Genomic DNA, 16,610 nt, shown 5'->3' with positions numbered 1-16,610 from the left:
CACCATTTTACAGACAAAAGAAATCAAAAAATTCTTTATATTACTATTACTTAACAAAAAAAAAAAAAAAGGAAAGGCTTAAAACTTCACACTTTGGCATTAATTGTAATTATTAATAATACAAAATTAATTGGACGTATGTCTTTGTTGTCTCTATGAGTACCTCTATGAGTCTTTAATAGTTCAGTAATAATTATTAGGAAAATATTAACAAGGTAAAAACTCATAAAATCCTAGTGATGAAAGCCCAAACTCATCTGATCACTTTTTTTTAATTCAAAGTTACAACTTCTTCCCTGATATTGACTCTTAGTACCTGTAAGACCAAAAATAATCACTGTATACTGACATTATGTTTATGCCATTGTAATCTACTTTAGTCAATAAAAACCATATCATACAATAGTAAACCTGTAAAGCAGTTAAGAATAAGGCTCATGCAAAAATTCCAACACACATTTATTTATCATTTACAATTGGAAAGGGCCATCTTATTGGTCAGTATTTATTGCACGCACACATTTTATGCATGAACATATATTTTCATTAAGAAGAGAGGAGAATCTATTATAAAAAGTTCACTAACTTTATGATGCTAAATTTTCTCAGTACATATGCATCATTCACCTCAGCCATCAAACTCACATGTGTCTATAGCGAAATGTATTCTGCTGCACAAAAAATGCAATGTGCTATAAGTGAATCATAACGACAGCATCTTTGAAATCAGAGCTGCATGTGTACATGACATGACTGATTGAAGAGCACATTCCATGCTCTCCAGTATGTGCCTGGAGTCCTGATAAGATGGATGCCACTGTCTCACAGTCTGTAGGAGGTATCTTCTGTGTGCGTTCTCTACTTGTTCTTGCCGAGTGTCCTCTGCTTCTCTGCATGCTCGACTATTTTCTCTTCCACGTAGAGGCCTTTGCGGCGGCGGACAGCATTCATGTATTTCAGGGCCTGGTTGGCGGAGTCGGCTTTCTCCCCAAAGTGCAGGTATTCTTCCTCTGTGGTGGGAACCCAGTATGGATCGCTGCTGATCACCTGGGACAAAGAGGGGAGGAGAGGGACAGAAACGTTCAATATCTGCCAATATTAACAGCTGCCCTTACATGTGCCAAAGCCCTGCCTTCTCTGTGGTGGATAGGAAGGCAGTAGTGGTACTAAAAAGAGACCGGCACATCACTATCTTACTGGCAGAGAAAGGAACATGCACAGTGGTTCTAAATACAGCTGATAACCACACCAAAGTGACCAAACTTCTCAGTGAGATGCCCACATACAACAACTGGAGAAAAGACCATTGGCCGACTCCAGGGAGACCACTCCTTGTTTATTTACGGATTTCTCAAAATATACAAGGAAGGAGCCCCACTCGGAACAATCACCAGCAACATGGGCTCAGTCATATACAGCAGTGCCAAACACCTGGCAACCATCCTTTTTCCTTTAGTTGATAATAACCTACATCCCAACCGTCAGCATTTTGTTAACAAGATCAGGAAAATCTAACTGGACCCAGATGAAGAAATCATATCCTATGATGTTATCTCACTCTTTAAATGCATTCCTACCTCCCAAGCAAGAAGAGTGGTATGGAAACAATTACGACAGGACAACACTATCAAACAGAACCAATCTCACCCCAAACCGAACTTGTGTCGTGCTTGACCTGGACCAACATCCAATTTAATGAGGGTTTCAATAAGTGAAGACATAGTTGTGTTATGGGGTCACTGGTGTCACCTATAGCATCCAGTCTCAGTATGGAATGTCTGCACACGACACAACCAAGCAGAAATCTGTTCACCCCAAACACTATTTTGAGGACAACAATGACCATGTCTGTCTCTGACTGACCAGTTGATCCATAGGGTCTCTGTCCTCCTTGTATGATCATGGTCACCTTACCCCTCCCCAATCATTCTTCCAGTGATAAACTACAATAAGCTCCCTTGGCACGTCCAGGATGGCTTGGTAGACTGATTAACAGTTCTCAGGCCTCCTGGAATAGGTGAGGGTAGTTCTTGGCTTTGTGTCTGGATTGTGGAAGTCTTTCAGAGTGTTTGCACGAAAAGGCTCAACAATGTACAAAGTTGACAATGTTGACTCATTCCTCCAGGTGCGGATGGATGATCTTCAGATTACAGTACAATGTTGTGATTAGACAGAGGAGTAGAGACGGCCAAAGACTAAGGATTTGTTAATACCAATGTTAGGAAACTGGATCCAAACCAGAAATGTGTCTTAATCCAGATGCTCTGACTGCTTAAACTAGATTTGCAAACATCTTTTGCACCACTTGAGTTGCAACAGACAATGGGGAGATCAAATCCAGAGTGCCAAAAGTGGTCAGCCGAAGGCAGCTACTAGCGGACAATGTAAAGGATAACAATCCGTGCCATCAATCAGAAGCCACAAAACATCCTTCCACAATCGTTAGCAGCTGTTTTGACAGCTTACCTGTAGTAAGTCAGGAATTTATTCTGTTCCTGATTTTTAGCACAACAACATGCTCAACATGTACATATCTGAGTAATGCCACTTCATGTGCTACAAAAAAGATAATTGGATCAACTGAAGAAATTACAGTTGGGATCACACACACACACACACACACACCATAGAGTCCCACAAAATATGTGCAAAATGAACATGAATGTTGATTTTTATGTGTGCATGGACAGTCCAGACAAACTCTTAAGCAAACGCTGCAAATTCAAGCGTCACACATACACACACATACACACACGCCCACTCGTACACATTAGAACAATTACAGTAGCAACACACAGGCAGCAGGGTCCTGCACCTGGCCCTGCTTACACTGGGACAGATGGCTGAGAGTGAGCTGCTACAACGGCCGGACTGAAGGAGACAACACATCACATGTGAGCAGCATATGTTCAGCACACAATAGAATGCGCTGAGGGGTGAAGAAGAATGGGGCATCCTACAACAGTCAAGTGGTGTCTGGCTGACTGAATTAATGTCAGCAGACGCACGACTTTAGATAGTATCTCTAAGATGATAATCACAATGTTACACTTGGAAAAGTGGCAGAAGTAGTTGTGTAACAATAACAAAAAGGAAAGAGAGGAAGGCTAAGACAGAACTTTAAACCTGGCAGTGCTTTCTCCACTCTGCACAGGTAGTCAATCCCTGGCTGTTTAGATCTTGTACTAACATGCATCCTAAGTGATCCAATAGCAAGTGACCAGTGCAGGTGTGAATATCCAACAGCATCGAGGACGCATTTCAAAATAAGTTGAATCACATTTGGAAGTCCTCTGGGCCACATGTGGCTTAAATTCTTTTGGAAGTATGAACACACAATGTGTCCTGGCCTCACTGACGAACTTTACTCAGCTAACATCCTCTTGCATAAGCAGAGTTTTGACTCATTTATTCAGTAAAAACACACAACTATGCTATTCTGAATGATCACCAGAAAATGAGAAGCATCGTAAATAAGTAAAGTCTGCTTACTGGCAGGGAGAGCATTTTCTGTGCATAATCCGTGCTTTGCGAGGGTCATGGCGGAGATAAATAAATGAATAATAACTTAACGTGTGCGCATTCAGTGAGTTAGAGAGACTTTACAGCTTGCTCTATAATTTGGGGTTTAAATGTGGGGATAATTATGCACATTTTCAAACAGTCTCTCAAGGAAAGCATTGCTAAAAGTTGCTTTCGGTTGCAAAAAAGAATAAACTATTAGTTAAAAGGCCAGATTATGTTGTACTTAATTATTTAGGACTGTATCCATACACACTCTAAAAGGTATTGAATTCTTACTTGAGCACAACGAATCACTTAATGATCAGCTACACATCACAAAGTATTTAGTATTTAGCATTAGAAAATATTGGTTTTGTACGATGTGCTGTTCTGCCACATCGGAAAAGAAAATTCTTTATAATGTCCCAGCAGGGCTGGCCATCATAGAAACAGGGAGATGCATCATTGTACAAATGGGTCAATGCTGCACATTGTTGGATGGTCTTTCTCAGAAGGCATTCATAGTTTTGCAAGTTGTAAGCTGTGTGAAAAAAACAACAACTTGAGAGTTCAAACCCTGGATGCTTTCTGACCTTCAAGGTATCGAGTGGGTGTCATATTTTGGATTGGAAGTCAGAAAAAATTCAGATATAACCTCTCTAGTTCCTACTCTGAGAGGAGGAAGTCAGCAAGCAGATGAACAAAGATACTTGAAATATAATTTTTAGGACATTTTAACAAAAATAAATTAATGATATTTATAGCACGGTTATTAAATCTGTTATCTGAATCAACTGTATTGACTGTACTGTAACTGTATTGACAGCTTTGGCTGATAAATCTAGGACTTAGTCACACAACTCTGCAGTTTGTAGCATAACAAAAGCTCCATTCTGATGGAAATCTAATGTAAACGTCCCCACAGGAGCCACTAACCATCGAGTTACACAACAATGCATCGCTCAAAATCGTCCCTCTCTGCCTCTGTGCTCATTCATATGTTAATCCAATATCCTGGCCATATCAAATTGCTGTCAGGAGGAATGCTGACATAAGCACTAAGCAGCAGGAGAGTTCTGAAGCCGAGAGGACTTGGAGACCACGGGGGGTGCAGGACAATCTCTTTGTGAGGGAGCATCTGCACATAAATGAAATCAGACAGACAACTTTTAATGAGGCAAAGACAATGGCCGCAATACAATGTTCCCGCTTGATGCGAGTGTGTTTGTGGGGCATGGCCATACGAAGGGCCATTAGATGATCTACAGACTCTATGGCGGCTGCATGTGGTTTCATTACATGTATTTGACAGATGTTATATAGATAACCTCGGATATTTAGAAGAGATTGAAAGTGATGTTTGGACCAGATGCAGGTCCTCTTTTATACAGCTTGAACTTTAAAAAGGCATCCAGACTCCGTTTAGAGTAGAGCTGGGAAAGGCTCCTCTGTCATAATGCGAGCAGCTCCCAAGTATTAGCCAGTCATACTTGTTTTAATAAAGAGTTGGGATTCCCTTCCAAAGTTATTACAGCATTGCAATGGATATCAATCTAGCCCTTTTGGCGTGATGCTGTAGTTTCAACTCCTTCATAAAAAGACAACTAATGAAACTATTCTGTACTCAAGAAACAAACTATGCAACAAGTATGAATGTCAGAAAACAACTGCCCTGTTAGAGACTGTAGAGGATTAAGAGCACAGAGAAGCCAGAAGAATGTCACAAGAGTTGCTGGTATTTGGTCGCAAACCAAAGATATTTGGCAAAATTACATTTTGGCTTAATGATGCCACTGGAGGTAGAGGATGACTGAATTTCATATCATTCATCCTGAGGCAATCATTAATGTGTGCAGCAAATGTTACAGTGATCCATCCATTAGTTGTTCCCTGTCAAAACCACAAACATCACATTGATGCTGGAAGAGAAGTCTATGGACAGTGGGCATACTGGACACTGTAGGTTCTCTGGATGATACTAAATTGATCTAATTAACCCATGTTAACTAACTTACAGAGGACAAGAGAGGACAGTGGATACTGTCTGTCCTTCTGTTGGAAGTCCATATGTGCATGTGATGCATTGGATTAATTTGAGTTTTGAACAATGGGAAACGCCGAAATTGCAAAATCAATATTAGTGCTCCATCTCCTATCGCCCAAAACAGAGACCCTCTCTGACTGTGCATGTTACTGATGAGGACTATATATGATGCTGTCCTCATGATATTTTTAATTATATTAGGATGTTGAACAAAAATTTAAAATTCAACCTGTATATTTTCCTCAGTTAATGATTCTCATTAGGTTTTCACTTTTAACAAGGGCTGCCCCTTTGTTGTTCTTCTTGTTTCTTGTGATTGAATATTACTTATGTCATATTGTTTAGTTCATAATATAAGTAAATAAAAACATTCACAAATTAAATGAATAAATGATTCCACTATAAGGTGAATCATCTGGACCATTTAAAGGCACCATTTCAAAAGGAATCGATGGTTTGCCTATTCAATTATGTCACCAAAGCCAACCTTTTTTTCATATGACTCTAGCTACAGAATTATCTTTCTGATTGATGAAAGTATAGTCATGGGGGTTACTGAGTTCATTAAGTTAACACCAACCATACAAAGACTCTCAGTAACAGGCTACGAGGGGCTGGTAATGATTGTACAGACTAGTGGATTAGTCGACTTTACTTCTGTGCCAGGACGCTTTAAGCATCGAGTCGTCTAGTCGCGGATCACGTGACCATAACAACACGGACGCCTCTGAGAAGACAGGTGATGGGGTCCAGTGTGTCACTGCAGCAAACTAGCAGCGGTTCATCAAGTGTGTGGAAATACTTCACTAAAGATGAAGCCCATTCTGCCGTGACATGCAGGATATGTAAGTTCTGAACTCAACAAATGCACTACTGCAATGCAGACTCATCTGAAAAGATATCTGCTAACGTTAGCATAGGAACGATAAACAATAAACTTCACCAAACACACTGCAGTAACAGAGCGGCAGTGGCTAATCAACAATTTGCTGGTGAATTTCATTGTCAAAGTTATTAGACCTTTAGCTACAGTACAGAGAAGGCTTCACAGACATACCACATGTTTTTTTTTTTTAAACCTGGCTACATCATACCATCTTACAACATGCTGTGGAGTACTATTAAATGCTATTGATGGTGCTGAGTTGTAGCCTGTTTTTATACAGGCTATACATAATATCTGCAGCTGACAGTATGTAGTGTATATGCATTCAGGTCAAGTATTGATTTCCGTGTTGCAAAGCATTATTTTCTACTGCGTTATGTTTAGTGACGTTATCAGCGACTTGACTTGCATCACATAATAATCAACTTTAAGCAGATAATACTAGTATTCTCTCATGGTTTCTCACTTCAGCATCTTTACTCTATCAATACGGCTCTTATTGAATAATACATACTAAAACATCACAAGTGGGATTCAATATAAAACTGTGAAACTTTTAAAATATTCACATTGCAGTGAGAATATACTGTCTGGCAAGTGGCTGCACAACAGTGGAGAATCATCTCTTTCTGCTGGCAGACAACTTGACCCATTACCCCAACTGACACTGTCCATATGGCCTGCAGGGACGTTGAGACTGGGCGCTGCGGCTCGAGCCAGCCAAGCGGCAGGTATAATTGGCTAATGCGCATGCTGTCTATTACAGCTTTGATTCCAACTCCCCCGAGGAACCGTCTCATTAACTAGACGGCCTCACTGACCTACAGCCCCACATAACGAGCTCAGTCACACTCCAACAGCGTGTGTGTGCATCAACGTCTTTATGTATGAATGTTTGTGTATATACAGTGTAGATGAATACTGAATCCTGTAGCCAGCTTTTGCTTTGATAACAGCTTTTCACACTCTCGGCATTATCTCAGAAGGCTTCATGAGGTAGTCACCTGCAATGGTTTTCAGTAAATAGGTGCGCCTTGTCAAGAGTGAATTCGTGGAATATCTTGTCTTCTTAATGTGTTTGACACCATCGGTTGTGTTGTGCAGAGGTAGAGTTGTTACACAGATCTCTGCAGTCAATAGTCCTATTTCACTGGTATTCTAATCCGTATTATGGCAGGAAGCAATCAACCATCAAACGCTATGATGAAACTGGCTCGCATGAGGAAAGAAAGACAGAGAGTTACTGCAGAAGATAAATTCATTGGAGTTACCAGTCTCTCTCTCTCTCTCTGGTGTTTTGTGTTTTGTAACTTTTTACAGATGTGCAACAGAAACTATTTTTCTGAGCTCTTCAGAAAGTTCCTTTGTCCATGCCATCATATACTTCTACAAACATGCATTGTGTAGATCAGACTGTGACAAATCACTGGTATATATATTTTTTTTTAACAAAGCAGAGCACTGAATGACACCAGAGTCTTGCATTGATTAGAAACACTTCTGAACAGAGGGGTTCTGATTTGGCCTTGTAATCCTAGAGGTACACTTACTCTTGCACCTTGTAGATATGTAATATTGGTTCATTTGCCTGAATAAACAAATACACAATATAATATTTCAGGTTTCATTGGGTTGACTGGGTTCTCTTTGTGTTCTTTCAGGACTAAATGGGTTGTGTAATATGATAATTGAGTGATAATAATCACCTCCCAGTGGCTGAAGACCAGCTGTGGGCTGGCCAATCCGCTGGTTCTCTTGCGGATCTCATCTGCAAATCCGAAGCTCTCAGCCACAGGCAGAACAGCCTTGATGATAAACATGTCCGTCCCTTCCTTCATCTCTTCCAGGAGGACTCGACCCTCTCGCTTCCCCAGTACACCGTATACTCGGCCTGATGGAAGAGACAAGGGACAACATAATTTAGAGGTATCTGATCATGATCATCACTGTATATCAGTAACCCTAACCCTGATCCACTAATTTTTCACGCAGGCATCACTGTAGCTTTGACATGAATTCTTGGTGTACAAGAAATGATTTATACTAACTCTGATCGCCTTTAAATATAGAAATACAGTAAATAAACACAAATATATCTAACAGATTATTATCTATCTATTAAAACAATAAAAAGGAATACTTATTTGTTATCACTGAACTCAGAATCATAGCCCTCAGTTGTAGCTGAGTACTCACAAAGTAACAGAATGTTATCCTTAATAAATATACTACAGTACAGTAAAGTAGCTATAAGTGGACAAGGTTAGATTCAGCTAACATATTTGTGCATCTTAAACAACCAGACGGAACCAAAAGTGAGGCCATATTTGAATTTTTCACCTCACTAAATGCCCCACTAAATTGCTCTGTTCAGATTCAGCTGACAAAGCAGTTCTTTGCACAACAAGCCGCAGCTACTAACGGCCTGGAGGTATGTTTTACCAACACGTTAAATGGCATTTTAAGCCTCATATTCTTCTTAATGACTTTTAGAGTGAAGCATTAGTCAATACTGGGCTTTGCTGGCTCGCCTGGTGAGCTCATGCTGTGTGTGTTTGCGGTGGTGGCGGTGGGGTTGCAATCATTGTCTTTAATTCATTATTCTTTTTTCCTTATATTTGTGAGAATACAGAAAATGAACCTAGGATTCAAAGATTTGATCTTATATTATCTTATGACTTCACCCTCTTAAAATGTGCTCACATGCTCTGGGTGTTATGATGTCATCAAATGGTGTTTTAGAGCTAGACTGGTTTCATGTTTTGTTTTGTGTTTTTGCTGACAGATTACACACTGTGGTTTCCCATCACTGCTCTCAATAAAGCCAAACTCAAAAATATAATTTCTTAGTCTGATTGATTTTAGCTTTGGTCGCCTGATGTTGTCAACAGTGGATTTAAGGAATTTCTCCATTGGGACCAGCTTTATGATAGTTAGCAAGCCCAGATAATGACTTGCAAAAATGTGCTGACTGAAAAGACATAATTTCACAATTTCCACTGGCACAAATCTAGAGTTAAGTAGTGGTGTGTCTGCTCCATTGCATAGTGGCATTACACAGGGTAGAGCACAGAACGAAAAACAACCATTCATATTCACATCCACACCTACGGCCAATTTAGAATCACCGGATTTCCCATAGGATAAATAAAGCATCAATCTATACATCTATCTACCTAACATGTATGTCTTTGGACTGTGGGAAGAAGCTGGTGTACCTGGAGAAATCCCACAGAACCACAGGGAGAACAACTCTATACACAGAAACTTTTGCACAGAGTAACGTCTTGCTGTGAGGCATCAGTGCTAACCACTACACCACCGCACCGCCCTACTTTTATGGTGTCAGTATATTTTTTTCCAATAACTAGTCAACTTTTTAATTATTTTATTGATCCCCAGGCAATGAGTCAAGAACCAGTGAGGGTCTGGAAACAACACTTATGCTGAACTAGTGGTCCAGACCCCAAAGATCCTGGCTAAAATGTATAAATATGGTGCATCTTAGATTCAGTGCAGATACCACTAGATGGAAAAGATAAAATATGTATTTTTTTTTTTTCATCATTTCAGCAAATGCCACTTCATCTGGAAACGCTGTCCTACAAAGCCCACTGTCTTAATGCAGCAATAGTGTGTGAAAAATGTTCTCTTACCCAGCACCTCAGCAGTGGCCATGATCTCACAGGTATACATTGCAGCCATGAGTCTCTGAGGTTGAGCCTGGAAAGCGTGACGGCATGCCTCCTTCATGGCAGCGATCAGCTGCCCAGAGACTGGCCCATAGCAGTCTGCAGAGGACGCCTCTGGCCGACGTCCGGCCTGGATCGGCCCTGCAGCCAGGCCCTCCTCCTGTGCAAACTCCCCACTGTTTCCCTCCGCTTTGCCGTCAGGTGAAATGGAGCCCTCTTCCAAAGAGTCCTGATGTTGTGGTGGAGCTGAAGACTGGACGTCCCACCTCTCCACGGAAAAACAAACTCCCATCAGGGGCTCTTCACACATGGGCCCTGACAGAGATGCCAGCTGGAAGCCACTGACGATGCTGTTGTCAAAGTCTCGTAGAGCTCCGGCATCGCCAGCTGTGTCTTCCCGGACCAGACACTGCCACACTGAGGGCCGCTGGTAGGCCTCCACGCTGTTCAGCAGAATGTTGGGACCATACCTGAAAACAAGAAGCATCAGGTTATTCCAATAAGTAAAACAGATTCACATTCAGTATGAAATACAAATGCTGATAAGCAAATTTGAATTCTGCCATCATGATTATGCAATCTGAGCGTCTGGAAGGATTTAAGGACATTAGTTTTAACACCTTTTGTCTGTGATTAAGGAATAGATACCTACTTAACCTGGGGAAATTTAGAGCACATCTCATATTAGATACTTCATTAATCCTGTTTCTTGTTGTACAGCGTATATACTAAGCAGTTACCTTAGGTTGGTGCCTCCTAACTTTCAACTACATAGACATTATGGCAGCCACTTAAGCGCTTGAGCTTTCTGACTGTTATCTGCGGACTATTCAGGTACTCATACTGCACTGCATGGTGCCATGCTCTCTGTGTGAATGTACCTCTGCACTTATAATAGCAAGTGTAAGCATGAGAGAATGCCATTTAAAATACATTATATTAGTTAAACCTCAGGTTAGCTTCAGCTAAGTGTTGTAATGTTGTTTGGACGCAGACCTATTATTACTTGATATGGAGTAACAAGAAATGTGCTAAATATATGTATAACAGAAAAGGAGGGAAAAAAAGGAACCGATCTTTTCACCTGAATTTATCACGAAAACGTGAATAAGGAAGAAGTGTTGAGTTTGAAAACACCATCAACTGCAAAGCAACCTACTAGTATATATATTGTGTATACTGTATATAAATTATTAATAATAAAAATTAGGAATAACAGCCTGTAATATATAATAAAGTTCCTTGAGGTAATGCTAGTCTCTGTTCTTTAGGTTATCAGCAGAATGCAGTTACAGTCCGACCTGCGAGGCCCAAAGGCCCAGATACGTTCCACAGCGTTCCTCCATTTCCTCCCCTGCATCAGACTCTCTAGTTGGGCCTTCAGTCCAGCGATGGCCTCCAGGGTCCTGAGGCTGATGTCCAGGCTTTTCCCCTCCTTTAGAGACATGTTTATCATCTCCAGAGTCCGAATCACCTCCGAGCTATTTTCCAACAGACAGGTTACCTCTGACCAGAAAAGATCAAATCATATTATTGTCATGGCTTCATCACGGTTTATAAGACACATCAGACTTCTGTGGCTTCAGGTTTCACTTCAGTTTTCATCATTTAAGATACCTTAGCTTTACATATCACATCTGGTATTCACTAAGAAGTCATTTGAGTCATTCTCAACCTGGTCCCCCCGACACAGCAAACTGGTTCTCAATTCTAATGACAAGGATCCAAATCACTTCATAAGTGATTGGTCAGGTGTCGAACTTGCAAACCTATAAATGCCTGCGACTGACAGAAAGTGTGCAACATTGTTCGTACTGGTATGATGCACTCTTTGCGCCTTACGCTCTTCTCCTTAGACATTGTCCTAGACACAACATACAACCTATTTAATTTAAAGATAACCTGCTGGGTGCGTGTCCTAGCCTTACCCTGTGGTAGGGGTATTGCACGGACGCTGACAGAGGCCAGTCTGTTGGGAGTGGTGAGTGTAACCAGACCACTGGGGTCCACATGTAAGGTGTCAGACAAACGACCTTGAGAGATCTCTTCTTTCACCTAGTAACACACACATGAGAAAATATGGATATTAATCATTTGTACTAACAGATGATTACTCAGTTTAAATGTTTGTGTTTAGTACACTGCTGTGATTATGAGTATATCAGAAAATCCAACACATCTACAATTGCAATAGTACTCATTCTGATTTTCCAATTCTCCTCATCATTCCACACTGGTAAAGTAAACTGGAGTTTTAATTCTAGCGCAACTTCATCTTCTTCCAAGGGCATGAAATGAGAAGTCGCCAAAACTCCAGTGGTATATCAGGACCATGAACCCAATGAATGATTTCTAATAAAGCCCTGTCATATACTTAATTCTGGTGGAGTTCTGACCACAAAGTCCTGCATACCATTTCCCTGCATAGCCCACACACACAAAATGCTTGACAGAAAACCCAGCAGCTTTCACTAACTGGTTAACCATGCCTACTAAGTAATGACTGTGGGGATGACTCACCTGATGAATGATGGCAACTTTCTGTTGCTTACCCAGATCCTCGTTCACCATATCCACTTTTGGAGGACGGATCACTGTTTCTCTGAATGGAATGATGGGCTTTGACACGCTGATCTCAATTTTAGCAAACCTTTAAAAGCAAATTAAAACAAACAATTTTTTTTTTTTTTAATTGGTCTCCAATAACCAGCAACATGCCAGTTTTGATATTCGACTGGATTACTTCAATTTAAGAATAGAAATACCAACCATAAAAGGAATATGTCCATAGGGAGAGCGTCTTTTATAAGTTTCAAATCAGTTAGAAAGAGTTTAGGTTAGCTAACAGGTTTCTAGCAACAGCAAGAGCTATGAGAGGCATTCAGAAAATAAGGGAATGGGCAGTTCCAGAGCAAAAAGAGATGCATGTAGACTGCAGCTTCACACGTGAAGGGCTGTAAATATTAATATGAACCATAACAATTTTTTTGACGGATATCTATGACTCATCCTTCATCGAAAGATCCAGAATTGATGCACAACATAGTACTGTAAGGTCTTGATCTTACTATATAACTCACCAATTATGATAAAGCAATTCATATTAGACGAATAGTTTTTTCATTATTTCAAATTAATAGGCTCAAGATGTCCAACATCTCTGAAATTCCATTCCCAATATACAGAGGTTTTAACAGCAGGTTTTTATGATCTAAAGTAATTGACAGTGACGTAAGATAATTTGCCTAAATCCCATGAAAAAGAAATAAATCATTTTGTCTTAAAATTCCATCTTTATACACACATCTGCAACATTCTGCTGAAGAGCATCCAATTTGGATTGATACAGAAAAAGTCATAAAGAAACACACAGTTTCCCCCTGTTTTAGTAATGATCATTAAACTCTAAAATGGCCTGCAATTAATTAAGAAATACTCACTCAATCTAACTGGGAGACACTTTCACTGATTTATGTCTTTAGCAACCAGTGGACTCATGACTGACAGCCAAAATCAGGATAAAATACAACAATGTCAACCTTATTTTATTATTAACTTCATTTAAATTTCACTGATATTAACTATAAAATGAAAATACAAAACAAATGATTTTTTTTGCAGTGAGTGTGTATGTGCAAGCAGGTTTGCTATCCATATGGTGATGTAACAAACTGACTGATTAGGCTGCCTGTTGGTATTATAGGCTTTACAGAGCAACACAGACGCTTCCTGGCTGACCCAGGGGTCACTGGGTCATTTCAAAATAGATGTCTGCATTTGTATATGCACTAGGGTGCTGCAGATACAAGGGTGAGACAGCATTACTTAAACAGACACACAACAAGAGATTTACATTACATCCGCTAACAGGAAAGTGGTGATGCCTCGTATTCCTAGTTACTACTACCCATATATTATCTCTCTTAATTATTGGTGAGTTGAAGTGAGCCCACACACTTTTAGTTTCCATGACAATTGAGTGTACTGAAGAATGTACAGTGACTCTATGCAAATGCAAATAAACGCAGGTACTGTGTATGAATACAAGTCAAAGGTGATCATTTTAAATACGTCCCATTTAATAATTTTAAGCCATCCAATCTACAGTTCATATCCAAGCTTTCAGCCATTTCAAGCAAATTACTTTGGTTCTGAAGACTTGCTCAGATTTGATCTGTTGCCAGTTGACAGATTGATCTAATTTGTGACCAAATATACAGTGTGCAAACAGGTAAAACTGTGAGCTTTCTCAAATGATGCAGGAATCGACTGAGTGTGTGCTAACTCTTCAGATCAGAAAATTGAATATTCCAAAATGGACTGGATTACAAATCAATTGCATATGTGAGCACTAATTAACAGGGCAGCTTGTGAGGATAGAGAGAGCGTGAGAGTAGAGAATTACACACACACGCAAGAGACAGATAATCCCCTCAGAATGATGAAGCTGTGATGTCACAGTCTTGTGCTTGCTGAAGTGGCAGGATAGAGGTGACCTCATTATGACACGACACTGTGAAGGTCAGGCTGCTTGCCAATGATGTCACAAAGGGCTCAGACTGACATCGGCCAGCATGAAGTGCCAGCCAGTCACCTAAATCGCCACCGAGTGAATTGAACAGTCTAGTCGGTCAGACACCCAATAAGCGTGACATTAAGTCACACCACCAGCCAATGAGCCAAAAAAGCCCAACATAATGCGATGATATACTACAGCTAGCCACCAACCACCCATACAGCCAATCAGACTAGCGTTGAGCTAAGTAGCCAGCCACCCAGCCAGTCTCTGTCCTCCTTTCCCCTCTTTGTTCCAAATTGTCTGGCCAGGCTCTAAACATAGCTGCAGCACTACACATGGCCTCATTTCTCTAGTGGGAATCCCTCAGATACAGTGCGGCAGACAGCAAAGTGGAATCCTAATCCATTTTACTAACACTGACAGAGACTTACGATCATGCCTCAGACGGCAAATGAACCAATTAACTCGAGGAACACTGCACCCTCTGCTGCTAGTAAATTAGTATTTGTAGCATATTTTCATTTGTGACAATTTATCACTAATATACAGAGAGTCATGAAGGTCTTGACTCAAACCTGTGACCCTTTTGTAGGCTGTAGTGTGTACATTTGTGTTAGACTATACCATATTGTTAGGTGTAGTATTTTGCTCTTTATACATGCAAAAAAAATGCACGGACCATTCATAAATGTCAAGACCAGACTAGATATCCGGTGTATACACTCACTTGCCATGTTTTACACAAGTGAGGACCAATGTTCCCTCTAATTTTTCATGTGTCTGGGCATACACAAAAACTCTGTGAGTACACTGTGGACCACTGTGAGCAACATCACACGTGCACGCTGGGGCCACACACCAGTATCACACCTGTCCAAAACCTGAGATCATAGCAAGTTACATAGTTTATCAAAAGAATCCCATTATAGCAGTAATTTTTTACCTATATATTATATTCATCTATTTATTGCGCATAGTGCTGTCTGTGATGTGTGTGTGTTGCTTGTATGTCTTTATGCCACTGTCAAAGACAATTTTCCATTTTATGTAAGTTTTATGGACATTAAAGAAGTCTAAGTCTAACTGTATAAATGAATATAAAACAATAGAAAGCAGAACATTCCTCTTGTAATAGCGCAATAAGAAAAGTTCAAACAGAAAGTTTGAGGAAAAGTTGTAGCTTTGTTGTCTTCTGGTATCTTCTTCACAAGCAACAGTACCTCGACCAATGAGATGAGCAGGATTCCCGCTGTCAGCTTATTGGTCACAGTTTACCGTAAATGTTCCTATAAAGCGCCTTGTTACTCATTAATTACATTGACATTTTACACGCTACTTTTGATTCTCACGGTAATACGGGACAAAGTGCGTCCTGTTTCAGCTCAATACGGGACGCGTACTTTTGTTTCTAAATACGGAACGATTCTGTTTTTCAAGGGACTGTTGGCAACCCCAAGTTTTGCAGAGCAGACCTTTCTCTCTCGAAAAAGAAAAATCTTACCCAGTGTCACCGCTGGTTCTTTGTTTGCACACACTCCGACAGCCATTCCATCTTAAAAGAACCACATTTAATTTTTACTTTGTCTTGGTGAGTGGATGCGCCACTGCCTTAACTCCGCCGCACTGTTAGCTAACCTGCAAAACACCGGCGCCGCGGTGGATATGGGGGGGCACGTACTGTCATGATTGGCAGCGTAAGTGAACCGCATCATACCATTGGCTGGACAGCTGTCACTCACTGAGTTACATTGCAAAATGGTACATAAACAAATAATTTACTTGTTTAATTTATTTACAGTTCATGTTGGATTTTTTTATGCGCTGCATAGATTTTCTTGTGCGCGGAGAACGTGCGAGCAGTGCGCGATTGCGCAAGCGCGCAGCTTAGAGGGAACATTGGTGAGGACTAATACTTTGAATGTAACCACCCTGCTATAAATCGTTCTCGACTGTTCTAATGTTCAG

At 40.5% G+C, this 16,610-nt stretch overlaps 1 protein-coding gene across 1 annotated transcript in view; it reads right to left on the bottom strand.

The window, feature by feature from the left end:
- Positions 1–402: 402 nt before the first annotated feature.
- The window catches only part of efl1 (elongation factor like GTPase 1), a 62,553-nt gene continuing 46,345 nt past the window's right edge, over positions 403–16,610 (bottom strand). The window contains exons 17-22 of the mRNA XM_084540946.1: positions 12,647–12,776; positions 12,055–12,181; positions 11,428–11,632; positions 10,091–10,596; positions 8,141–8,325; positions 403–1,047 (exon numbers count right to left, since the gene is read on the bottom strand). Of these exons, the coding sequence (XP_084397072.1) occupies positions 859–1,047; positions 8,141–8,325; positions 10,091–10,596; positions 11,428–11,632; positions 12,055–12,181; positions 12,647–12,776 (1,342 nt within the window). The 3' untranslated portion in view covers positions 403–858. The remainder of the gene's footprint in view (positions 1,048–8,140; positions 8,326–10,090; positions 10,597–11,427; positions 11,633–12,054; positions 12,182–12,646; positions 12,777–16,610) is intronic.

Source organism: Chelon labrosus (genome assembly GCF_963514085.1).
Source record: "Chelon labrosus genome assembly, chromosome: 3".
NCBI classification, from domain to species: domain Eukaryota; kingdom Metazoa; phylum Chordata; class Actinopteri; order Mugiliformes; family Mugilidae; genus Chelon; species Chelon labrosus.
This window is presented reverse-complemented; position numbering and strand designations above follow the sequence as displayed.